Here is a 26,741-nt window from a genome sequence, read left to right as displayed (position 1 = left end):
GATTGTTTGGTGTTAATTTTTCCTTCTCTGGATGTTGGGGGCTGAAGAGGATGTGTTCTGGCCTTTTTATTTCCTTCTTACCTTTTTAAAGTCTCTTTTGAATCATGTGTAAGTGTATCTTTATGTGCCTATTGATGGCTGATGTGTCTGAGTGCCAAAATTCCAAGAGTTCCCTAGCAGGTGTTTTTTTAAATTTAGTTTGATCTAAATATTTCATAGTTCCTCAGTGGAAAATATGGTTGTGTTTGAGAATATATGTAGCTCAGACTGAACTGGGGATGCTAGTGCACTTTGAGCTTGATTGTTTCCGTGCAGATTAGGGAACATTTCCAGTGAAGTTTTATTTGTGTCTTCTGGCTGCTAGTTGGTGTCTAAGGTTGCACTCTGCTTGTCTTTTGCTTTGCCAGTCATCTATATGGTTGTTATGGTCCTTGCACTGCATATAATGTTAAAGGTATGGCTAGAGACCAAGAGACCAAGAGAAAGATGATAGTTGTACTTCAGATTGAATTGTACTGTGCCTGTCTGTCTAGCTAACTGTCTATTTTGTCTTTAGTCTCAGAACTACAAAATTGATCAATATGTGAATTTTCTTTCTCACATAGGATTAACAAATAATTTTGAAGCCAACTACTGGATTGGTTTGAATAATCCAGATTTTGACAGTGGATGGCAGTGGACTAATGACCAACCTTTAAGATATTTAAACTGGGCTCCAGGTGAGTAAATGTATACAATTATAAAGCCTTTGTTATGTCCTAAAGAGAACTGTAAACATTTAATGATATTAATATTAAAATATTTGGAAATTCTTATTGTCCTTTCCAAAATTGTTCCTTTTAAATAGATGAGGTAGCATTTAAAATAATACTTTGCAGTGTTCTTGAAATGATTAATACACATATAAAATATTGAAATATATATTATGTATTTGAGTTAATTGACACTTTCTCTAGATGTGTGCTGGCATTCTTATATTATGTTTATTGTATATAAGCATTGTGTCTTACAGTATTGTTGCCTTCACTTTTCTTTTTATCACCCCGAAGATGCCCCTGATCCTGACAGCAAACTCTGAAAAGAGACTCAGTAGCTGTGTTTAGCTGAATGGGTAATAATCCTCTTATGTAGGGTTTGTAGGCCTGTGCAAGTTGGCTCCATTCCTCAACATGTGCCACTTGATTCATGTCACTCATGACAGTTGGGAGGAAAGCTTGGCTTGACTAATCTGGCTGCCCCCCTACAATCTGATTCAAGGTGGGCAGCCACCACACAATTAGAGACATCCAACAGTATATATTGGAAGGCTCATACATACGTGTTATAGCAGATACATTCTTCTTGAAAAGCAATTGAAGATTAGGGGGGAAAAGTTTTGATTTGTTTACAGATAAAAATGTTATCATCTTGGACAATTGGGCTCACTCTCTTTTACAGGTAGCCCCTCTTCAGAAACAGGAAAAAACTGTGGATTGATGCAGGGTAGGAATGGCAAATGGGCAAACAATCTGTGTGAAAAGAAATGTGGATACATCTGTAAAAGAATGAACTCTTCAATACAGGTGTCTGCACCTTCTTCAGGTAGGTTGTAAATTGGAAATTAAGTTAAATGAATAAATATTCTTTCACTGATATGAATGGCACTCATGCCCCAAATAACATTTTTGCACTCTTTTTCTAGTGAGGGTTTTGATCCCAGAGTAATCTATCTAAACTAACATGAAAGAATAGATCTATCTGAGGTGGAGAACATGCAGAGTTCTCAATGCACATTATGCAGAAACAATTTTGCTTAGGCCAAAAGGGTCCACGCAATGATAGGGGGCAAGGTAGCCTAAAAATCCTATGTACACACCTATGCTTATAGCAGGGGGCGGGATGCTGAATTCTCATCATTATTCTGATGATCCAAGATCCTGAGGAAATTTTAAAAATTGCATTTTGCATCAGTTTTATTTCAGAACATTTTAATATGAAATGTAGCACTCTTCTTAGATGAATTAAAGCCCAAGATTTGCAGAGCTAAAGATATGCATGCATAGGAAATGTCCTAATCTTTAGGTAGTCATTGATTTACAACCACTTGCTTTACAATATTTAAAATTAAGTCAGGGCCAGAATGGGCCCTGTAAAGCACTTCTGTCCATCATAAAATGTTATTGTCAACACTGCTATCATCAGATGTTCTTGCTTTGACAAGAGATGGAAATGCAGCCATTTTGCACTATTGCTTTTAGAGTTAGTTAATTCTGGGAGCGGGGATGTGGATGAGAGTCCAGTTAGTCATAACAATAATAACTAAGCCATGGGAACCCAAGGTCATTGGGCCCAGAGTTGATAGAGTTTTAGTGGGCTGGAGAGCTAGGGAGAAAGCCTGTGCTTCAAGCTAATTGGGGAATGTGATTTATGACTGTTTATTGGAGGAGGGAATTATGCTTTGTTATTTTGTATCCAAGGGAGGGGAAATTAGTTTTTGGTTTCGACTATGTAGTGCTGATGCTTTGTTTCTCGAATAAAAGATTCTTTAAGGTAAACAATGCCTCGAAATTCTTTTGAAGAGTTTCATCTGTCAGAACCATGACAGTCATGTTACACACCCTCAGTCAATGAACAAGGACACACATGCAACTTTGCAGTGACCAAGATTGTTGAACAAGTAAGCACAAAAACAGCCAGAGAAGTGACTGAAGCCTGGGAAACAGGCCCCTTGTCAGTCAACAAGAGTGCTGATTTGCCACCAGCCTATCAAGTACTTAGAAGGCGAGGGCTGGGCAGCATAATGACAGCTAATGACTTAAAAGTCCGCCATCAACACACCCCAACCAACATCTAAAAAGCCACTTACAACAGGCACTATAAATACCACACAGAGAACAGCACACACTCTGTTAAAGAGAAGTTCTCTGAAGATGGGCTCCAGCACAAATCCAAAAACTCAGAAGACAAAACACCAGGTCCCGGTGACCAACTCAGATTGAACCCTGCAACATTATCCTGGGAAACGTATATTTGCCTTCATTTGTAATTACATCATAATGCTAGATCAGGATTTTCCCCATCCCCACTCCCAATTTTTGATGGTTTGTATATAATTACTGTCTTTTCAGATGATCTTAAGCCAATTAAATGTCCAGATGGTTGGGTTGGATATGCAAAGCACTGTTACCATCTGAACAGAGATCGCAAAACATGGAAGGATGCATCAGTCTCCTGCCAAAAGGATGGTGGACATTTACTAAGTATACATGACATTGAGGAACACAGCTTTGTTTTTTCCCAACTTGGCTACAGTAAGTATATTTAGAAGGTTAATTTCTGTGTCATATATTCTGCGGGTACATGGATGCCATGAAAAGAAAGGAATAGCTGCTGAGGCTGCCATCACAAGAAAAAAAAAGAGTGTTTATTTAGGCCTTAAAAAATCTACTGAGCTTATGTGGTTTAAATGACACTACAACTGCTACATACATCCATGGCGGATTAACTCAGACATTTGCCAGTCAATTATGTCACATTAGACTCTCTTATATCCTGACTAACATAGCACAGAGTGGACTTCATTCATTACATTTGAGAATAATTGAATAAATTGGATTTGTCTTTTAGAATCAACAGATATTTTGTGGATAGGCCTAAATGACCAGAAGATTTCTTCATATTTTGAATGGAGTGATGGTACTACAGTGAGATTCATCAAATGGCAGAAAGGAGAACCTGCACTTATAAGCGATGTGCAGGAAGACTGTGTCATCATGAGTGGGGAGGTAAGGGGAGAACCCTCAATTGAGATTTTTTTTCTCTTCTGTTCTCTCTTGGATAAAATTTGTGTCTAGAAATTTATTTAATCAATTCTTCCATAACATAACTTATTCTATAGATCAATGTTTCTTAAACCTTTTCCTTTCTACATTTAAAAATTACGGAGAACTAATAAGGAGCTTTTCTTTGTATGAGTTACTGATATTTATTTTGCAAAAAAATAAAAATAAAAATTGATATATTTAATGCATCTTCTCACAATTGTCAGTTACCATTTTAGTATTATATTATTTTTCAATATGGGTTGGCAAATAATTCTAATTTCATGGATCCAGGGGTTCTGTGATCATACCTTAAGAAATCTTGCTTTCTTTAAAAAAAATACAAAACAAAGAAAAAGAAGAAGAAACTAAAAAAGCATCCAAGATGAATGTTAAAAACGTGTACAAAAATAAATATGGATACATTATTCTCACTGACATCAAACACAGAAAGTCCATCCTGGCTGAATGCTGACAAATATATCAAATGTACCCAATGCATTCTCCTTCCCTTACATAATAAATCTACAAATAATTATAAACTTTTCCATCTATATTTGATACAAATACTATGTTACATAAAAAAAATGTCTCGGATATGGAAATCTATTTATCTAGTAATCCAATGGACCCAACCTCTGTATACTATAACATTCAACAGGAAACCCCAAAGGTAGAACTAATCTTCAAAGCCTTCTGTTAACCATTTGTTATTGTATTTGACACCCAGAAAACCCACAAAGGAGTTCCAGCCTCTTATAAACTTTCTAATCCATTGTCTCTAATCAAAGCAGTTAATTTTGCCATCTCTGCCAGTACAATCAATTTTAAAGTCTACTCTTCAACAATTGGTGTCCCCTTTTCCTTCCAATGCTTAGCACAAACAATTCTCGCAGCAATCACCACGTAGAGACATAACGTCTCAAAGTGATTTTAAATTCATTTGTTCAGAATGCCTGGAAGAAAGGCTTCAGGTTTTATTAATATTTTAAATATTTTCTGCTTTATCATTATATTTATCTACTTTGATTTAGCTACTCACAAGACCATCACATATAATAAGGAACACTGCTTTTTATAATATGCCTATTTTCAAGCCTTTAAAAGGGGATTAAAGACTTTTATAATTTGTTTCAGTGGGTTAATGTAAAGTCTGCTTGTTTCATTCTAAGTTATTTGACAGTTTTGAGTTAATACCTACTTTAAATAATTATGGAGGTGTTTATTCTAGAGCTCATCCCAGAGTATTGTTTCAAATATATTGTTGTGATTATTTTTATGTTAATATTTGCTTGTTTTGTTTCTGTTAGTATTGAACTCATTTTATTGATGATAATGATTTTTATATAATAATTTTCTTTGGTAAAAGCATCATTATTTATCAGAATTAAGAATGACTACTTAAGGGTGTTTAAGTTTAAACAGAAAAGATGGGCTTTTGTGGTTAAGGATATCATATAATAAGTGGTGGGCTTCAAATATGTGAACAACCGGTTCCCTGTGTGGATGCTGCTTCTGGAAGTCCATTCTGGGCCTGGGCAACAAAAAATTAACTACTGGTTCTGCCGAAGTGGTGCAAACCAGCTGAATCCCACCACTGCATATAATGATTTGGGAGGATAGAACAGATAAATAGATTAATTATGTAAAGTATGCAGGGTTAGTCACACTCATGAGTCATGTTTGGAATAAAAATCTTGGTTTAAAAAAGCAGCATAAAGCTTACATTTGGGCTTATTTTACAGTTTTGAAATTAGAGAAGGGTCTGGAAGCTGCTAAACAAATAAACAAATTTTCAGAGACCTGATGGACCCCGGGATCTTTTAACTGTCCATTCATATTGCATAGGATTGCAGCTATATAATCGATACTCGCTTTAAAGTATATTATATTCTAATAAGTAAGTAAATGAACAAACAAATTCTCAGTTGAGTTGAATTTTTTTTCAGAAGACTGGGAATAAACTTTTGATCTTCATTGACTGAAGAACAAAAGCTTAGGCATGCTAAATTTAGATTATTTTTTATTTTTAATTTTTATTTTTATTACATTTATATCCTGCCCTTCTCCGAAGACTCAGGGCGACTTACAAGCTTAGCAGTAGCCTTCATTCTATGTATATGCCTGCTTATTAGGGCTTTCACACACACACCGCAAGCGGCATTATTACAAAGTCAGCTTATTTCCCCCAACAATCTGGGTCCTCATTTTACCTACCTCGGAAGGATGGAAGGCTGAGTCAACCTTGAGCCTGGTGGGATGCGAACCTGCATGATTACATGTAGATTACATGCTACCAGCTGTTTATTTGGTGAAAAAATACAATTATATTTTATATTTTAGAAACTTAAGGTAATATCTATGAATTATATTTTGAAAAAAATTAACTATGAATTAATAACTATGAATTAATTAATTAATTAATTAATTAACTATGAATTAAAAATTAATCTATGAATTATATTTTGAAAAAAATTAACTTTTATAGGTTAAATCTATGTTTACCATTCCCAACTTAATTTAAACACATCTTTTTGCAAGATGTTAACATGGCTGCAGATTTTAGACAAATGCAGATTTTCGACAAATGCAGGTATTGTGCAGTAGTCTAGCTCATGAAAAAAAAATGCAAAAATGATATAAACCATCAAAAAATAGGAGGGGATAAAATGTAAAAGTAATAGATTCTTTTCAGTGAAGTTTGCTCACCTTTCCATCCTCAGAACGGGTACTGGGCAGATCATTTCTGTGAAGAGGAATTAGGTTACATCTGTAAAAAAGAACCTTCAGAATTTCTTCCTGGAAAAGATGAAGTTGCTGATCCAAAATGCGAGAAAGTAAGTCTAAAGAATTGTCTAGTTCTTGATCTTTTACAAAACTGATTCATCCTCTTATGAAGTTTTGGAGGTTATCAACTCGAAAGCTAGTTTTGACTTGAGTTGAACATTCCCTCCGTTCCTAACAGTGGTGTCGACTCTTAGGAACCACTTACATAGAAAGATTTTCTCTGCAATATTATAAGAAAACAAGTTATTCCTATTTACCGTATGTCAAAAAACACCCACCAGCCTGAGGTAATGGCTAAACAGAAGGAACACATTTTGATATACTTTTTTCTGAATAGAAATGTATTTGGATTGGTCTGAATTTGAAACTAAAAAATATTGATTTGTACTGGTCATAGAAATTGGACATCTGAATTGCAGCAATGTTCTTACAAAATTAAACAAATCTGATGCTAATAGCAGAAATTGAATGCTATGAATTTATGTCTATCAACATTTATAGATTTCACCACATCTTTTATATTCTGAGTTCAAAAGATACTGTAGAATAGTGGGCCTATCACTCTGTACCACATAAAATATGAATTTAAAATAATTAAAAATTGTCCTTTGATCAAGATAACTTAGTGAATCTGAGAATCTTTGGATCGGGGCATGATGAAAGTGTGAGAAATAAATCAATAAATTCAGGCTAAAATTGTTCTATTTGTGTATGTATGCTATGTCAACAGGGTTGGAAAAGGTATGGTTCCTATTGCTACTTAATTGGAAAGACACCTGGAACATTTTCAGAAGCAAAGACATCTTGTGAAACAAACCAAGGATTTCTGAGCTCTGTGGAGAATAGGTAAAATATGGTGAAAGGGACAAAACAAAATATTATATTGTCCATCTACACTAGTAAAGAAAACATTAAATAGATTTCCTATGTCTATCTCCTTTTTAAATTAATTTAAAAGACAAACTGTGTTGTGAGACCTAGTGACATACATGAAAAAATATTTTATCAAGGCATAAATATTATTTATTTATTTAGAAAAATTTTTATAGCCACTAATTTGCAAAAGTATTATTTTATTCTGATGTTTGTTAATTATTCAGTTTTTTTTAAATTATGTCTAATTTTGCACCAATTTTACATGAGTTCATTTGACATAGTATCTAAAGCTTGTTTTACTTGAGTTTTATATGGATTTACTAATTTACTAATTGCTGTTGTGATTAAAGAATATCTCAAAATAAATATTTTCTGGGATACATTTTAATATTTAATTCACCTGTGCAGTGTTTCCAATTTCCAAAAGGTGCTTCAGAGTGTGTAGGAATAAACTCATTTGTGGTATTCCAGATAGGAATGCTATATTATTACACTATGAAGAAGTTTTTCGAGTGGTGCACTCCAAATTGGGATGCCTGTACTTGATATTTTTTTGTGCAAGAAGAAAATATTAGGATGGCTATTGTATCTCAAAAATAAATAAATTAGCAACTAAAATTTAATATACAGAATATAGAAAGCATAATATACGTTTATACAAAATATATATTTATGCTTCATAGTGCACATAATACACTAGTAAAATAGTACACAGATATAATTTACAAGTAAACATAGATATATTGAGGTACATGCTTAATTTTTCTACTAATAAGGAAGTGTGATAAAAAAAAATATGGAGACCACTGCTGTACAATAGTGTTTCCCAACCTTAAGAAATGTGGTCTTCAACTCCAGACACCTGGGGAATTCTGGGAGTTGAAGTCCACAATCTTAAAACTGCCAAAATTGGGAAAGACTGCTGTAGAGAATATATATTTATATTATATTTATATTTATTAAACTTATATACCGCCCTTCTCCCGTAGGACCCAGGGCGGTTCACAAGGCAATTAAAACAACATTACAATACAAAAATTAATACCAATTAAAATAGATTAAATTTGCCTTAATTAAAATCTAAAACCCCTATAACTCTGATTAAAAACCCAATTACAATAAGTTAAAAAATTAAAAAAATCCTCAGTCCTGGCCGGAAAGCTCAAAGAGCCAGGTCTTCAGGTCCCAGCGGAACGAACGAAAATCAGGGGCAGTCCTAAGCTCTACGGGCAACTGGTTCCAGAGGGCAGGCGTGCCTACAGAGAAGGCCCTCTCCCTGGGTGTTGCCCGCTGGCAATCCTTTGCCAGCGGGACCTTGAGAAGGCCCTCCCTGTGGGATCGCACAGGAAGAAGGGAACTTGATGCCGGCAGCAGGTGTTCCCTCAGATATCCCGGACCCAACCCATTTAGGGCTTTATAGGTCATCACCAGCATGATGGGCTTTATAGGTCATCGCCCACCATTATGATGGAACTGCAGTCTACGTCAGATATCTAGGTTAAGAGAGCTACCACAGTGACTTTTTTATTTATAGGAGAAATTGAGCAGACCTTATCATTGGCCATAGTGGGATGATTGCCTCAGGCAGCATTTATGAAGATACCTCAGTAAGATGGAGGCCTGCCCTTATCCTAAATCTTCAGGAGAATACTGCCCTGTAGTCTTTGCTGTAAGAAAGGTTCATCTCTGTCCTCCTACCCTTAACATATGTTATGGGAGCAGACTTCTTAGCTCTGATCAGGTATCTGTAAATCTAATGTTGTACTTTCAGATATAAGAGGATAATGATGATAGTGATAATTTTATCCCACCTTTTAAATGTATAGATACGTACCAAATACTCCTGCCTCCTATTTTCTCCACAACAACACTTTTATGTGGTTTGACTAGTAAAAGTGTAAACTGGACCTAAGATTAACCATCTACAGAATCGGAAAACGGAAAATAAGAGACCATTCTGATTTGAATTATTTTTACCACAGGTTTGAGCAGGCTTTCCTGACTAGCCAAATTGGATACCGTCCTGAAAAATATTTCTGGATCGGCCTTTCAGATGTAGGGAATCCAGGAACTTTCAACTGGACCAATGGAGACCCCATTCAGTTCAGTCACTGGAATGCAAAAATGCCAGGTATGGAGTCTGTTAGAGGAAATAAATTCTGGCAGGAAAGTTTTGTGTCCTATTTAGCTTGTATATGAAGATGCACTAAACTGGCTTTTGTTGTCCATTCTGCCAGGCCCAAATCCCGGCTGCGTTGCCATGAGAACAGGACATGCTGCTGGACTGTGGGATGTTATGAACTGCGAGGAGAGGGCCTCCTTCCTTTGCAAGCAATTGGCTGAAGGGGCAACTCCTCCTCCAATCCCGAGAACGACCTCCCCTCCCCCATGTCCTGAAGGATGGACTGCAAGTCCAACAAGAAATGTCTGCTTCAAGGTGGGTCAGTGTTGGAGTCATCCAGTTTGATTGGTCAACTAGATTCAGCCCTTTGAGACAGGCCAGGTCAAGAGGCAGACACTGCAGCAAGAGCTGGCATCCCAGCCTCTCCTCCCACCCCTTCCCAAGGGAATTTGGTGCCTTCAGCCATGATTAAAGGTAAAGGTAAAGGTTTCCCCGCACATGCGTGCTAGTCGTTTCCAATTCTAGGGGCCAGTGCTCATCTCCGTTTCAAAGCCGAAGAGCCAGCGCTTGTCCAAGGATGTCTCTGTGGTCATGTGGCTGGCATGACTAGATGCCAAAGTTGCACGGAACGCTGTTACCTTCCCACCATAGTGGTCCCTATTTTTCTACTTGCATTTTTACATGCTTTCGAACTGCTAGGTTGGCAGAAGCTGGGACGAGTAACAGGCGCTCACTCTGTTACGCGGCACTCGGGATTCAACCCGCCAAACTGCCGACCTTCTGATTGACAAGCTCAGTGTCCTAACCCACTGAGCCACCGCGTCCCTTTCAGCCATGATTAACCCTCCCCTGAATATGAAATGCAGTGATTGGAAGAACAAGGAAGGCAACATGGAAACTGGTCATGTTCCTTTGCAGCCAGCCTATCTTTGACCCTCTCTCTGAAATCCCCATTTATTGTCTTGAGACACTTTGGAGTACTGTGTCCTATGAAATCCTGGTCTAAGCCATACAATCAAGATGACGACTATTTTATTGAATTAGACTGACAGCTTAGAAGTGGGCATTTTTTTTGCAATCAGTGCTTTATATATTATTTATTTATTTATTTATTTATTTATTTATTTATTTATTTATTTATTTATTTATTTATTTATTTAGTTATATTTATATACCGCCCTATTCCCTGAGGACTCAGGGTGGTTTACAGGGAATTAAAAATCCAAAATACAAAAATTAAGAACAAATTAAAAAGTATTAAATTAACCCTGTAGTCAGTTAAAAAGAACCCCAAATTAAAAATTCCTCCTCAGTCTGGGCCCGAGAGCTGAAAGAGCCAGGTCTTCAGGCCCCGGTGGAATGATCGGAGGTCGGGGGCAGTCCTCAGCTCCACCGGCAGCTGGTTCCAGAGGGCAGGCGCTCCCACTGAGAAGGCCCTATCCCTGGGTGTCACCCGCCGGCAATCTCTCACCGGCGGAACCCTGAGCAGACCCTCCCTGTGGGAGCGCACTGGGCGAAGGGCGTTTGATGCCGGCAGCAGGTGTTCCCTCAAAGAAACTGCTTGGATAAATCTCTTCAGTTATTTTGACAAAATTTTTGATAAAGGTTTTTTTTTTTAAATTGCCATTGCCTTCTTCCTAGGAGCGAGAAGAAGTGACAGGCCCAAAGTCCCCCAGCTGGCTTTATATCTAATGTGAAATTAGAATCACTCTCTCCCAGTTTCTAGTTTGATGCCTTAATCACTACATCAAACTGGCTTCCTACTGTAGTTGTCTTTTAGGCTAGTTTAAAGGTGAGCTATAGGAATTGATATTTAATTGAATTTTAATTGAATTATAATAAAAGAAGACCTTAGATTCCTTTGATACAATACTGTTAAAGAGTAATCATAAATTAATAGCCTGATTAGATATTGTCAGTTGCTCTGACTGTCTGTCTTCTATTATATGGCTTTTATAATCCTAAATTGATTTAGGGTGGGGTTCCCCAAACTGGTCAATATACACCTCTGAGTGTTGATGGATTACCCAATGGATTGGTAAATGCCTGATAGTCATAGGGAAATCAATAAATGTCTGGGGGATCAGTAGGTGATAGATGTTGAAAGTTGAAATGTTGAAAAATCAATTTGGATCAATGCATTTGTGGAGTTTCTGTAGAGCTCCATGCTAGTCCCTAGTCCTAATGGCAAGATGGCTACTGGCAACAGTTTGTTCAGGGTTGGCTGAGAAGCTTCAGATTTTATCCAAATATATGTTTGGAGTGCTTATTACCAATAAGTATAGTGGTTAAGGTGCTGGCCTAGAAACCAGGACCTGTGAGCTGTAGGGTTCTCTTATGCATGAATTTTGGGTGGCTGACTTTGGGCCAGTCATCCTTTCTCTGCTCAAATCACATCATTCACCTCACATTTATTTATTTAAGAAAATTTATTCTCAGTGACTTTAGGCAGCTTACAGAGACAAAAATCTCTTGTAAAAAATAATAAAAAGCAATAACCCCCTCCCCAGTAACAATTAGTCAAATAAGCCATTTGATGGCTCCCTCCCAGACTTGGTTATCCAGGTTCGTTGATAAAACTAGGTATTCATGGCCTTGTGAAAGACTGACAAAGTGAGGGCCAGTCTAATTTATGCAGGGATGATGGAGAAGGCCCTTCTTTTTGGTCCCACTAGATATATCTCCTTAGAAGAGGGGACCTACAGCATTCCTCTGTTGGCTGAAGATGGCCAGGAGAAGTTAGTCCTTTAAATAACCTGCCCCAAGCCATGTCGAGCTTTAAAGATGAGAATCAGCACCTTGAATTGGATCCAGAAGCAAATTGTCAAACTACGCCACTTCTACAGGAGAAATGACATATGTGTACATCTAGGTCTGCACAAAACCATGTAGACTGCTGTATTTTGAAGCTTTTGGATACTTTGAAACTTGAAACTGAAGCTTCTGGATACTTTTCAAGGGCAGCCTCATATAGAGCATGTTTCAATAGTAAACAAGGGAAGGTGACTAGGACATGAGTGACAGTGAACAGGGATTTTTGGTCCAGGAAAAAGTATAACTGGCTGTGCCAAGACCCTGCTAATCATGGCTGCCACTTGCTCTTCAAGCAAGAGTCCTGAGTGCAGGAGAACTTCCAGATTACACACTAGGTTTGTCTGTGACAGTACCATCCCATCCAAGACCAAAGATGGCAATTCCCCATGAACCAAAGAACCTCAACCTCAGAGACATTCTGTCTTGCCAGGGTTCAGTTTCAGCTTGTTGCTTCCCATCCAGCCCTTAACAGCTACCAAGCACTGTGAGAGGGATGTCACAGCATCACTTAACTCACTATGGGCCAAGACATATATCTGTGTGCATCAGCAGGGATAAAGGCCAGGCCTCTCACTTTCTATCAGCAATGACAATGTGATCACAGAGGAAGGAACCGAACCAGGATAACACAGATGTCCCCACTCCCAACCCCTAAAGCCTCTTCAGAAGGATATCAGGATCAATGTACTGAAGGTCACCAAGAGATCAAGAGGAGCAAGAATGGACTCACTTGCCCCACACTACTCCTGCCAGAGATCATCAAAAAGTGTGACCAATGATGTTTCCATCCCATATCCAGGCCTGAACCCTGATTGGAAAGGGTCTAGATCAGGGTGTCAAACTCACAACGTCACATGACGTGTCACGATGTATCACAATTTTTTCCCCATTGCTGGCAATGGGGTGGGTGTGATTTCGGCTTGATGCATCCGGCCCTTGGGCCAGCAGTTTGACACTCCTGGTCTAGATAATCTATTTCATTCAGAAACCTCTTCTCAACAGCCTCAACAACCTTCTCCAGAAAGGGAAGATGGGAGATAGAATGAAAGCTATCCAATAGGGTGGAGTCTAGTGATAGTTTCTTAAGAGGTGGTGATGCCCCAGCACTTTGTGAAGTACTGCAGCACAACTCCCTCCTGCAGGGAAGCATTAATCACCTCCAAAACCCACCTGCATGTCACTTCCTGGGAAGGTTTCAAAGCCAGGAAGGGAATGGATCTAAAACTCAGGTACTTTTCCTGTATAGGATTCTTCCACTTCCTCAGGAGCAATGGGTTCAAACCATTCCCTGATAGCTGGGCAAAAGCCTGCCCAGGTGCATACACTGGACCAGCATCCACACTAGCATTTAACTGGAATGAGTCTGAGCAATTTTGCCTTCATCCCTCTTAATTTCTGTGTATACCATGGGGGACAAAGAGATCTACTTTGTTAGGAGAGGTTGCATGGGTGCAATCTGATCCCGAGCTCGGTCACCTTTCTATTCAAAATAGTGATTAAGTGCTTGGCAGAACTATGCAGCCTTTCTAACCACTAGTTCTTTTGAAACCCATCCAGGTCCATTAGTCACAGGGGGTGGACTCACTAGTAGGTCCTGCCTCCCTGTAGTGGGAATCCGGCTTTAGAGAAACTCATTACTATCCAACTATGATCTGTGATCTGACCAAGAAAGGGGGACCAAAATAGGTTACATAGGCAGTGCTCCAACAAAAACACCAAATCAGGTGTGTGATCACTATTCCAAGTCAGTCTCTGGATGACCTGGGATAGACCCATGGAAATCATGGTTTCCATGATATTCCAAGCTACCTCCAACTCTATCACCAGGGATGGGAGATTGAAGTCTCTCAGAACTATAGGCCAGGGGAACTTCACTACCACTCTTGTAGTGAGGTCCATAAGTCTGGGTAGGGAAGTTTCCACATAGCAGGGAGATTGTTACATCTACAGCAATCACACCTGATCCCTTGATTCCAACCTAAGAAAAAGAGTCTCACAACCAGGCACTTTTGAAGCATACCCCTAGAAGCAGCCAGAGATTCTTTGATGATAATGGCCACACCATCTCCCCAGCCCTGAAGTCTAGGCTGCTGCCATATTTGATAACCCACAGGGCAAATTTATGAGAGAGCAACACCTCCTTCTGGGCTCAGCCAGATCCTGGTGATACAACCAAATCAACCTTCTCTGCAAGAATCAAATCAGTAATAAGGCAAGACTTATTACAGGTTAACCAGGCATTTAAAAGCAATAGCCTAAAACTTGGGCCCTCACAGATCTGCTGACCAGATGAAGTGAGTGCAAGGGGAATGAATGTGTGACTGGTACTAAATACAGAGGTTGCATTCAATGTGAGTTCCCCCTCCTTGCCTCCCAGGTCTTACAATACCTGATACCATTTGCGTACACTGCCCTACCCTGCCTTTCCTGCCAATCATTCCATCCACCTTCTTCAGCACTCTTTTATTAATCTAAAAGGGGAACCTCCTCCAATTGGGAAACAGTCAAGGAAAGGTGAATCCAACAGCACTTGCTATTGGCGCCTTCAAGCCACCCCCTTTTCCTCACTGCAGCAGAGAGCTCATATCCAGCACTCCCTTATCCTCCAGTAGATATACTCTTTATTGTGGGGAAAATAATCATCAATATCATCATCAATCATCATTATTATGTAAGAGGGATGAGAATATATGTAGACTTTATTTCAGAAAAGTTGGTAAATGTTCTTGTACATATGATTCGCATAGCTCTAGTTATGGCAGCAGCAAAAAACAGCATAAGTTGAGGACTAGCTGTATAGTGTTGATGCTCCTTTGTAATAAGATATGTTTCCATGCATTTAGGCCTATATAGAGCATAAAACTGAAAAGAAATCTTGGTATGAGGCATATGACTTTTGTAAATTAATTGGAGGAGAACTGGCTTCTTTTCATAATAAAGCAGAGGAACACTTACTAAACCAACTGTGAGTATAATAAACTGCTTATTTCTTATATCTCAAGGCAGAAACACTCCTAGCAGAGGGTTTATTGGAGCACTGAATTCATCATCATGGAATATATGACTAGTGTAAACTTTATAATCTCACATATTCATTCTGAAGCATTTTGCATGTAGCTAAGTTTACTCTCAGAACTCCAACTCAATGAGCAAGAAAAAGATCATGATTTTTGATCATCATTATCATCATCATTGTTAAAAAAAATAGAAAAGAAACTCCAGTGGGTACAATAAGAAAGAACAAGAAAGAATGGTCAGAAGTGTAGATTCAGTCATCATCATCATCATCATCATCTCAATAAAGTAACAAGACTTCTAGTATTATCCTATACATGACTACTTAAATAAAGTCCAGTGTAGTCATCAGAACTTATTCCCACTCAAATATCATATTACAGCTGAAAGAGCATAGGCCATATTTAAGAGCCTAGATATTTCTTGGGGTTTTTCATTTGCTGACAAGCTTATTGTTGTGACTCAGGGCCAGCCTGTGGGTCCGACAGCCGGCTCCGACGTATCGGAGGACTCAGATGAGGGGGAGGAGGGAGACGAACCGGCTGATGATGGTTTGGAGGCTTTGCAGAGTCCTCAGCTGGGGACCTCTTCTCAGCTGCGTGAGCCCGAGAGTGCGGAGGATGATGACCCACAGCTGGCCCTGTTCAAGGACGCCCGACGCAGGAGGCAGTCGAGCAGGAACAAACAAAGAAAGGCTATGGGACTCCTCGGGAGGAGGCACAGGGAGACCACGCCCTGAGCTCTCTATAAAAGGAGTGTTTGGGGAGGGGCTGGTTGCTGAAAGCAACTTTTCCGCTTGAGAAGACAAGCTCTAGTGTTTTTGTTAACTGCGTAATTAAATCTTGGCAGAAGCCTTTTAGCCTTGGACGCTCTCCAGTCTCTTCTTTCTGATAAGGGGTTTGTTAGAAGAGGGCTGGTTCAGAACACTTATGTTCTGTGTGAAAAAACACACACAAAGAAAATTGCAATGTGCATTTCGACAAGACACATGCATAAAATATATTTTAACATATTTGCCGATTGTTACATTTTAGATCACAAACAGAAGCTTGGATTGGGTTACAAATTTCGGACTCTAGCACAGGATACACTTGGACTGATGGGTCTCCTGTAAGTAAATGATTAACATGCATGCCTTATAATACAATTGTTAATTGAAATTGCTGTTATTCTTAATATTTATGGAGTACAGCAGGGATGCTCAATCCCCCAGGCCATGGCCTTCTACCAGTTGCAGCCTGTTGGGAGCCAGGCTGCGCAAACAGCGGATGAGTGGGTGAGAGCAGAAACTCCATTTGTGCTGAACCATGCCTCCCCCCCCCACCGCTTCTGTCACCACCACTACCAGTCCACAGAGCTGGAAAGTGAGGGACTGGTGGAGTATAAGTATTAATAATATTTCTTGTACTGATTTTCACAGACGTATAACAGTATTCTAGTGTTAAACCAAGTGTTAAAAATGTTAATGTAATATGTTGTTGATATTTGACACAATTTAGATTATTCTGATAGTTTCTGTGAGTTACCTCAGGCTGCTATTCAAAAAAGTTTGATTGCATTGTTCATACAGAAACTGACAAACTACCTGAAATCTTTCATTCCACATACGATTAATTCTTCCTTTATCCAATTTTTGCTGGAGGGACAGGACCTCCAGCTAATTAAGAACAGCTGAGCAGTCCTTTCCCTACGCACCATGTTTGGGTAATTGCTAATGCCTACAACTTTGACCTGAAGGTCAAATATGGCATGTATTCTTAAAGATCATAAAGATGCAAGTGGGAGAAGATGGGAAAGAATACATAGATTCATGGCCATATTTGTGACTACCTCTGTTACTGTTATTGGCCACCATTTGAGCCATTTGATGCTGTCTGATAAAGTGGTGCCAAATGAAGAAGATGGTCTTGCATAGCATCTGAAGAGCAGCAAAAACAGAGGACAGTATCATCATGATGTCTGAGCTCCTAGAGAAAAGGCTAAAAACCTCCAAAATAATTGAGGAGCAGAAGAGATTCAGAGAGAATGAAGAGGTAGATTAAGCTCATTGTTGCAGTATCCCAGAAAGAGGAATAATACATGGATGATGGATCCACACTGGGGAAAAAGAAGTGAACTGAGCAAGCGACATTTCTAAGTACTGAATTACCCTCATCCCATTCTTTTGAGGAAGTGTGTTCTACCCTTTCAGAAGAATAGTTTGATCCAAAAATATTAGACAATTATTGACCTACCTTCAACTTTACTTATGTAAGGAACTTTGGAAGAAATTAATTGCATGGAACAATTTCTGGGCAGCTTAAGGTCTGAAAGTGGAACTGAGATAAATTAGATATACTTATGGATATTTTGGGCACGCCATAAAAGGAAATTGCAATCTTGTTGATATTACTTGACTTCTCAGTGGCCTGGATTTGGGTCTGATACTCTCCACGATTTTATTTAGCACCCACCTGCAACTGGTGGACAATGTGATCCATCGATACAGAGCAGTAAGGTTCACACAACTTTACATCCCAGTCTTTGATTGAATAGCACCTTTTCCAGAAGTCTGGGGGTTATTATGTTGGCAGAGAATGAAAATTTTAATTAATTAATTTATTAAATTTATATGCCACCCACCTTAATGATAAAACTACTCTGAGTGACTTACAAAATGGTAAAAAGATAAGCATAAAAAAAGTTAAAATTGAGAAGACTTAAGATTTTAGGGATCTTAATATCAGCAGTTTGGAGCCAGGAAGATTTCATGTCTAATGATTGATGGAATCTTGCTCCCTGGTTTCATGGGGTCCTTCTTGGCTCATGGCTTTTGCTTGAGGTACATGAGGCTATTATAACAAGGAGGGACTTTAAAGCGGTTGTAATGTGAATGTGACCATGGTTGTTAAGCAAACATCATGGTCCTTAATATCTTTTTCTTTTGTGGGGGTGTCTGTTGTAACTTCCAGTAGTCACTAAATGACTAATTGTTAAGCAAAGATTATCTATATTGTTTCTGGCATAGATTGTGATTGGTCTGTTACTTTTTGTGTGTACTTTTCAACTTTATTTTATGGAAATGGGTACATAAGGTGGTTATAATTGCAATGATCTGTAAGTGGAAATAGACAGACAGATAAGATAAGAACAAGATGGGGAAGTTTGAAAGGGCTTGAAAATGTAACATTATATAACAGAACAGAATAGAATAATAACTTTATTGTCACTTTAAATGAACACTAATCGGCATACATTAAAATGAAATTTTGTTGAATACATTTCTCAAAGGGTCACCACCTCTGATACACACTAGATAAATATGACATAAATAAATAAATAAATAAATAAATAAATAAATAAATAAATAAATAAATAAACACAGAATTATGCATATGCAGTCATATATTATATGACACAGAGAAATGACAGTTTAGTTCAGGTAATGTATACATGTGCATGGTGAGAAAAACAAATCTTGTGAGTTCACCAGATGGATGGCATAGGGAACAAATCTATTACAGAATCAGGTAGTCCTGCTAGTCTTGGCAAGTCTCTGCTTAAACTCTGTCACTATGAATTTCAGAATAAGAAAGATACAAACTAAAGTCAGCATTGTAACAAAGCATGGTTAATTTAAATCTGAAGTTAACCACTTAAACCCCCAGAAATCATTTTAAGAAGTTTGCATATGTTACTACACTCAGGTACATAGATAAAAAGGTAGCTAATAATTCATAATTAAGTTCATTTAATTTATTGTTATTAATAATTCATAATTAAGTTATTTATAATATTTTTTATTATATAATGATTTCTAGGTCAAAAGTATTAAGTCATTTGTGTCCAGTACCTGAAAATATTGTGCCATTCATTTTGCTGCTCTTCTGCTGACACATCTCATCTAATCTTTGATCTTAATTTACCTCACCTCAACTCTTCTACCTTTCCTTTCCTTACCTTTCTTTATCTTGCTCATCTTATATCTTCTATTCTCTTCCCTCCTGTCCTCTCCTCCCCTCTCCTCTCCTTCCTCTTCTCTACTCCTCCCCTTTCCCCCTCCCTCCCCTTCCCCCTCTCCCCTCCCTCCTCTTCTTTCCTCCTGTCCCCTCCTCTCTTTTCCTCTCTTCTCCCCTCCTCTCTTTTCCTCCCCTCCCCTCCTTTCCTCTCATCATTGCATCACATCATCTCATCACATATGTTTTTATAAGATTTTGCAGCTGCCTGACTCTGGAATGAGTCTGGGCAGTTTATAGTAGAAACAGATTTTTTAAAAAAGTCATACATAAGAAAAATATATTTCTTATAGTTCATAGAATCAGAAAAAATCATAAGATTGGAAGGGACTTTGGAGCTTTTCCAGTCCAACCTCTGGCCAAAGTAGGAGTCCTCATACCATCACAGTCATCTAATTGTGTAAACATCCAGTGATGGAGCATCCACAATTCTGAAAGAGAAGCAGTTCCACTGCTTACTAGTTCTCATTGTCAGAAAATCCATTCATATTTCCAGGGTGGATCTCTATTTGATGAGCTCCACCCATTGCTTCTTGTCCTACCCTCAAACGCTTGTCCCACTCTACTTGTCCTACTCTACCTTTAAAGCACAACCAATGATGCTTTATCTGTCCCAGAATTTCTGGAACAACGTAAGAATACAGCCATATGGATATCTTATAAATGTTATAACCATTGCTAGTTCCTGTTTTAAAGTTATGCCATGTTTTGTGTTAAAATATTGTATATAAAAATGATGTATCAGTGAATCAGGCTAATATAAGGAGCCTTGGTGGAGCAGTGGGCTAATGCCTCCTTAAGTAACACCAGCTGCCTGCAATTAGTGCAGGTTCGAGTCCCACCAGGCTCAAGGTTGACTCAGCCTTCCATCCTTCCGAGGTAGGTAAAATGAGGACCCAGATTGTTGGGGGCAATTAAGCTGACTTTGTAATAATGCCGCTTGGGGTGTGTGTGAAAGCCCTAATAAGCAGGCATATACATAGGATGAAGGCTACTGCTAAGCTTGTAAGCCGCCCTGAGTTTTCGGAGAAGGGCGGGATATAAATGGAAATAAAATAAAAATAAAATAAAAAAAATATGAAAAGTACATGCCGGCTCCATTCCTTCAATTTCAGTACTCAGAACCACATTGGCAAAGTTTTGCTAACAGCCCATCAAACATGCAGTCTCACATTATTAAAAAGTACGTATGTTTCCTTTTCCCAGTGTTAAAATTGATGTCTTTTAGACAGTAAATATCTAAATATATTTTAATTTTTACTATAGGTAAACTATGAACCGGTTATTACTTTGTCTTCTGATGAAAATAGAAAATGCAGAGCACTATGGGCATATATTGGATACTGGAAAGCAGCAGCTTGTCATCAGTTATTTGATTGGATTTGTCAAATTACAAGAGGTAATATGCTTTTCATTTTTAAGTAGTTTATTCAGAATAACTAAATAACAAAGTTGGAAGAAATCTTGGAAGTCTTCTATTCCAACTCCCTGCTCAAACAGGAGACCCTATATCATTTCAGACAGAGCCTTGGTGGAGCAGTGGGCTAATGCCTCCTTAAGTAACACCAGCTGCCTGCAATTAGTGCAGGTTCGCATCCCACCAGGCTCAAGGTTGACTCAGCCTTCCATCCTTCCGAGGTAGGTAAAATGAGGACCCAGATTGTTGGGGGCAATTAAGCTGACTTTGTAATAATGCCACTTGGGGTGTGTGTGTGAAAGTCCTAATAAGCAGGCATATACATAGAATGAAGGCTACTGCTAAGCTTGTAAGCCGCCCTGCCTCTTCGAAGAAGGGCGGGATATAAATGGAATTAAAATAATAAATAAATAAATAAATAAATAAATAAATAAATAAATAAATAAATAAATAAATAAATAAATAGCTTCCAGTTTTTTCTTTAAACTCTCCAGTGATGGAGCATCTACAGCTTCTGGAGGCAAGCCATTCCATTGCTTGATTGTTCTCACTGTCAGGAAATTTCTACTTTGTTCTATGTTGGTTCTCTCCTTGGTTAGTTTATATTCATTGCTTCTTGTCCTACCTTCAGGTCCTTTGGAGAATAGATTGACCCCCTCTTCTTTGTGGCAACCCCTCAAATATTTCAACAATGCTATCATGTCATACTAGTTTTTCCCCCCCACTAGACTAGACAAAGCCAATTCCTGCAACTGTTCTTCATATGTTTTCACCTCTAGCTCTTTGTTACTCTTCTCTGAACTTTTTCTAGAGTTTCAACCTTTTTTATATTGTGGTGATCAAAACTTGATTCAATATTCCAAGTGTGGTCTTACCAAGGCACATGAGCTTTGCCTTTCTTTTGATGGAGGATTTTGCAGAATTTCAGAATAATAGAGTTTGAAGGGAACTGGGAGTTTTCTAGTCCAGCCCCCTGCTTAAGCAGGAGATCCAGATAAATGGCTGTTCAATCTCTTCTTAAAAATCTCCAGTGACAGGAACAACCATAACAGCTGGAGACAAAGCATTCCACTGATAAATTGTTCTCACTGAGGAAATTATTGCTGATTCATATTTAAATGGTTCTCCATTAGGTCTTCTAGATCTGTCAGACAATTATTGTTGTTGAGCCAGGTACATATTCTATACCTGTGTATTTGGTCTTTCTTGCCTAAATGTCAAACAGTACTTTTTTTACCATGGAGTTTCATTTTGTTAGGTAGGACCCATTGTTCAAGTCTGTTGAACAATGGATTTTGAGCCTATCTTCTGGAATAGGTTAAAAAATACTCTGCTAGAGAGAAGTTCCATGAGGATGGTAAATCTCTGGTCCTGGTGACTAACCTAGATTGGATCCTATTTTCTGGAATGTTGGTTATTTCCTCCAGCTTAGTATCATCTGCAAATTTGATGAGTTCCCTTTTTATCCCCTCATCTAAATCACTTATGAAAATGTTAAGGAATACTGGGCCTAAGACAAAACCTTGGGGTAAGGTTATGAATCCCTCTGGTGGTGATGCTGTCTATCCTACATTTTTCTATCTTACTAAGACATCAGTTGTGGTCTATTTTTTCAAATGCTTCACTGAAGTCCAACTATACTATGTCCACAGCCTTTCACTGGTCCCACTAATTGAGTCACTTTGTCAAAAAAATGCAATAAAGGTTTGTTTGGCATGATCTATTTTTGACCAATCCATGTTGGCTTCCAATAATTGCTTCCAATAATTGGCTTCCAATAATTGCTTTCTAAATGTTTGCAGATCTGATGCTTGATTAACTTTTCCAGCATCTTCCCAGGTATTGATTTCAGGTTGATAGGCCTGCAATTTCCTAGAACCATTGTTTTTCCTTTTTTGAAAATGGGAATTACATCAGTTCTTGTCCAGTTCTCTGGTATTTCCTGATGCTCCACAAACTTTAAAAGATATTGTTCAGTGGGTCTGAGATAATATTCCTATTTTGTCTTTTGTCATTGTTCATTCTGTAAGTTGTATCTGACTCTTCGTGACTTGCCCAAATTAATGTTCATTGACAATATCTAACTGTCTCATCCATTATTATTTTCCTTTTGCCTTTATTTTTTCCCACTCTTTGAGGTTCTTTTCCAGGGAGTCCTCTCTTTTCATTTAGTGGCCAAAGTATTTGAGCTTCAGCTTCAATTTCTGACCTTTGAAAGAATAGCCAGGGTTGATTTCCTTTAGGATTGACTGATTTGATCTCCTTACAGTCAAAGGGACTCTTGAGAGTCTTCTCCAGCACCACAATTCAAAAGGATCAGTTTTTCAGTGCTCAGCCATCTGTATGGCTCAACTCTCACAGCCATATTTTACTAAATGGGAAAACCATTTAGCATTGACTTTATGGACTTTTATTGGTAAGTTAATGTCTCTGCTTTTTAATTTTCTGTCTAGGTTTGCTATACTTTTCCTCCAAAGGAGCAAGCATCTTTTAATTTCATGACTGCAATCACTGTCTCCAGTGATCTTGGAGCCCAAGAAAATTAAATCTGTCACTGCTTCCATTTCTTCTCTTATATTTGCCAGGAAGTAAGGTTTTTTTAATGTTGAGTTTTGATCCAAATTTTGCATTCTCCTCTTTCACCTCCATCAAGAGGTACCTCTTCACTTTCTGCCATTAGAATGGTATTGTCTGCATACCTTAACTTGATATTTTTCTCGGCAATCTTAATTCTGGTTTGTGATTCACCCTGCCTGACATTTTGCATGAGATACTCACATATAAGGGTGACAATATCCATGCCATGCTCCTTTTCCTATTTTAAACCAGTTAATTGTTCCTTGTCTGATTCTCACTATTGCTTCTTGACCCACATTCAGGTTTCTCAAGAGACAGATAAAGTGGTCTGGTACTTTCATCTCTTTAAGAACTTGCCACAGTTTGTTGTGATCTACACAATTAAAGGCTTTAGCCTAGTAAATGAAGCAGAGATTATTTTTTTTTCTAGAATTCCCTTGCTTTCTCCATAATCTAGTGAGTGTTGGCAATTTTATCTCTAGTTCCTCTGCCTCCTCAAAATCCATATTGTACTGCTGATAGTTCTCAGTTCACATATTGCTGAAACCAGTGCTTTTTTTTTGTAAAAGAAAAAGGTGCCGGAACTCACACATGTCATACAACCCGCCTTGCCTACCCTACAAGGTTCCATCCAAAAAAGGTGCTGGAACTCCGTTCTGAGCGTTCTATGAGAAAAAAAGCCCTGGCTGAAACCTAGCTTGCAGGATTTTGAGCATGACCTTGCTAGCATGTGAAATGAGTGGTATTTATGGTATTTATGTAGGTCCTCATGGCTCTTTCAAAAGTGGGGGTCATCTGAATCTTAGGGAAAACTGAGATCCAGATTTCTATGGCTGTATTTGCTTGTATGTAATGTAGACATACATTAATATAATACAACATAATACAACTTCTTGAGAATTGCCTTTTGCAATATGGAATGATGTAATATGATCTAGTTTTGTCCGAATCTCTTGTAATTAAAATACTTGGTTTTACAGGTTCACCCTTAAATCCAGAACCAAGCAACAAATTTGGTATGTTGGGCAATTTAATGTCAAAAATATTATAATATATGTATTATAAACTATGGCTGTGCATTTTATTTAGTTTGATTTGAATCAGGCTGCTTTAGCAAAATCTGGCTGTATGATATAGAGAAGTATTGCTAAAATGTGATGTGTGATGGTTGAATTTGTAAGCAAACCAATTTCTCAGAGTACTGTAGAAAGCCAGATGCTGGCTCTGGATGGTTTAAAACTACAGACACTGTGATTCCCTTTAAATGAAAGGAAGATGCCATTGATTGACCTCTTCACAGGCAATGATTGAATACGGGCCTCCCAAACATATGTAGAAATATGGCTACAACCAAAGAGGAGTTACTAAAAATTAAAAAGGTAAAGGTTCCCCCGCACATGTGTGCTAGTCGTTTCCGACTCTAGGGGCCAGTGCTCATCTCCGTTTCAAAGCCTAAGAGCCAGCGCTTGTCCGAGGACGTCTCCGTGGTCATGTGGCCGGCATGACTAGATGCCAAAGGCGCACGGAACGCTGTTACCTTCCCACCGTAGTGGTCCCTATTTTTCTACTTGCATTTTTACGTGCTTTCGAACTGCTAGGTTGGCAGAAGCTGGGACGAGTAACAGGCGCTCACTCTGCTACGCGGCACTTGGGATTCGACCCGCCAAACTGCCGATCTTCTGATCGACAAGCTCAGCGTCCTAACCCACTGAGCCACCGCGTCCCTTTACTAAAAATTAGGGCACTTTTTATATCTATTTAAAAAATCATTGGAAATTTTTAGAAAATTTTACCAAATATACAAAGCTTTGATAAAGTAATTGCATTTGATAGTGATTTGATTGAATCAAGTGATATGAGCAGTTGCATAAAACAACAACCCACTTCTCTCCCCAGCTAGTTTTGAAAGTGAATTTAAAATGGCTTCCTTTTTGCTTTACATTGCTTTGTCTTGCAGCCTCAACCTAGCATATCTGGATTGACTTCTGGGTATTCTGGAACATTTGCATAGAAGCCTCTTCCAGCTATTGGAAGCACTCAGTTGAAGTCAGTTTGCTAGCTATAATATGGATGTGTCTTTGGGATATGCAGGTTCATATTCAGAAGATCGTGGATGGAAGAGTACAGCATCTGTTTGTTTTGTGATTTTGTGTAATGGATGCAAAAGGACTGCTCAGATAGATGTCATTTCTTCTACTTCTTCTTTTATAGATTATAGTTATAAAAGAGTTGAAGATGGCTGGATTGAATTTGAAAACAATGAGTATTATTTCAGTAATATAACAATGTCTGCAGAAAAAGCCCGGAAGTTCTGCAAAAAACATGGTGGTGATCTTACTACTATTGAGAGTAAACAAGAAAAAGTGTTTTTGTGGAAATATGTAAGAAATATATACAATAATTACCTATGAAAAATAAGTGATTTCAGAAAATATGTATGCGAGTGGGTGTATATATGTGTAAGTATTATACATGTGTGTGTGTGTGTGTGTGTGTGTGTGTGTGTCAGTGTGTATAATATTATATGACACCCAGAAATTTTCAGAAACTGAAGAATTTATTTTAAAATTTTGGATAAAATATGCATTATAATGGCCATTAAATTAACATCTCTGGACGTTTAATGCAGACAATTTAGTTCGAAACCAATTATTTAAAGAACATAATAGGTTAGATGCTACCTTTTTACTCAAATGAATTTTCAAGTACTACATTGTTAAAGAGCAGAGCATATTTCAAAATTATGTCATTTATTTTGTTTAGTTGTTTCTATTCAACATGATTTGCAAAGAATATTTTTAATTATACATAATGTTTGACAACTACTAGGAAAATTTCTTTCCTACGTTGGATTATTGGTTCTGAGGCTCAGTAGAATAGCTGAATTAGATTCATTGGTACACTATCTTATTACTTTATATTAAAGCAGTAAATAACTATTTTTATTCCCTTTTCTTTTACATTTTAGGCTGTCCGCTATGGAATTTATTCTGATTCTTATATTGGTTTAATTTTGAGTCTTGACAAAAAGTTCGGGTAAGTGACTAAAATATATAAATGATGATGGTGATATCCATTCAGTCATGTCTGACTCTTGGCAATTGTATGGGCTGGGTCTCTTCATGTCTTTCAATCTTGCACTACTTTCAGTTGTTCTATGCTCTGGCTGGTGTCAGCTTTGATGGTGTCTAGCCACTGTGTTCTTTGGCAACCTGGTTATCTTTCATCATTAACTCTTCCAAATCCAATTGCTTTTTCTAGTGAATTCCCCTGCATGACATGGCCAAAATAAGTGAGACAAAGTTTTGTGATTTTGCCTTCCAGAGACATGTCTGATG

At 38.1% G+C, this 26,741-nt stretch overlaps 1 protein-coding gene across 1 annotated transcript in view; it reads left to right on the top strand.

Annotated features, from left to right (window-relative positions):
* The window catches only part of LOC310648789 (macrophage mannose receptor 1-like), a 59,840-nt gene that overhangs the window by 6,682 nt on the left and 26,417 nt on the right, over positions 1 to 26,741 (top strand). The window contains exons 5-18 of the mRNA XM_083376834.1: positions 606 to 719; positions 1,438 to 1,581; positions 3,108 to 3,290; positions 3,607 to 3,764; positions 6,524 to 6,637; positions 7,318 to 7,433; positions 9,446 to 9,594; positions 9,701 to 9,900; positions 15,243 to 15,364; positions 16,449 to 16,524; positions 20,676 to 20,808; positions 24,384 to 24,419; positions 25,615 to 25,784; positions 26,372 to 26,439. Of these exons, the coding sequence (XP_083232960.1) occupies positions 606 to 719; positions 1,438 to 1,581; positions 3,108 to 3,290; positions 3,607 to 3,764; positions 6,524 to 6,637; positions 7,318 to 7,433; positions 9,446 to 9,594; positions 9,701 to 9,900; positions 15,243 to 15,364; positions 16,449 to 16,524; positions 20,676 to 20,808; positions 24,384 to 24,419; positions 25,615 to 25,784; positions 26,372 to 26,439 (1,783 nt within the window). The remainder of the gene's footprint in view (positions 1 to 605; positions 720 to 1,437; positions 1,582 to 3,107; positions 3,291 to 3,606; positions 3,765 to 6,523; positions 6,638 to 7,317; positions 7,434 to 9,445; positions 9,595 to 9,700; positions 9,901 to 15,242; positions 15,365 to 16,448; positions 16,525 to 20,675; positions 20,809 to 24,383; positions 24,420 to 25,614; positions 25,785 to 26,371; positions 26,440 to 26,741) is intronic.

This window comes from Vipera ursinii (assembly GCF_947247035.1).
Source record: "Vipera ursinii genome assembly, chromosome: Z".
Classification (NCBI taxonomy): Eukaryota; Metazoa; Chordata; class Lepidosauria; order Squamata; family Viperidae; genus Vipera; species Vipera ursinii.
The sequence above is the reverse complement of the archived record's forward strand: the minus strand, read 5'-3'. Positions and strand labels throughout refer to the sequence as shown.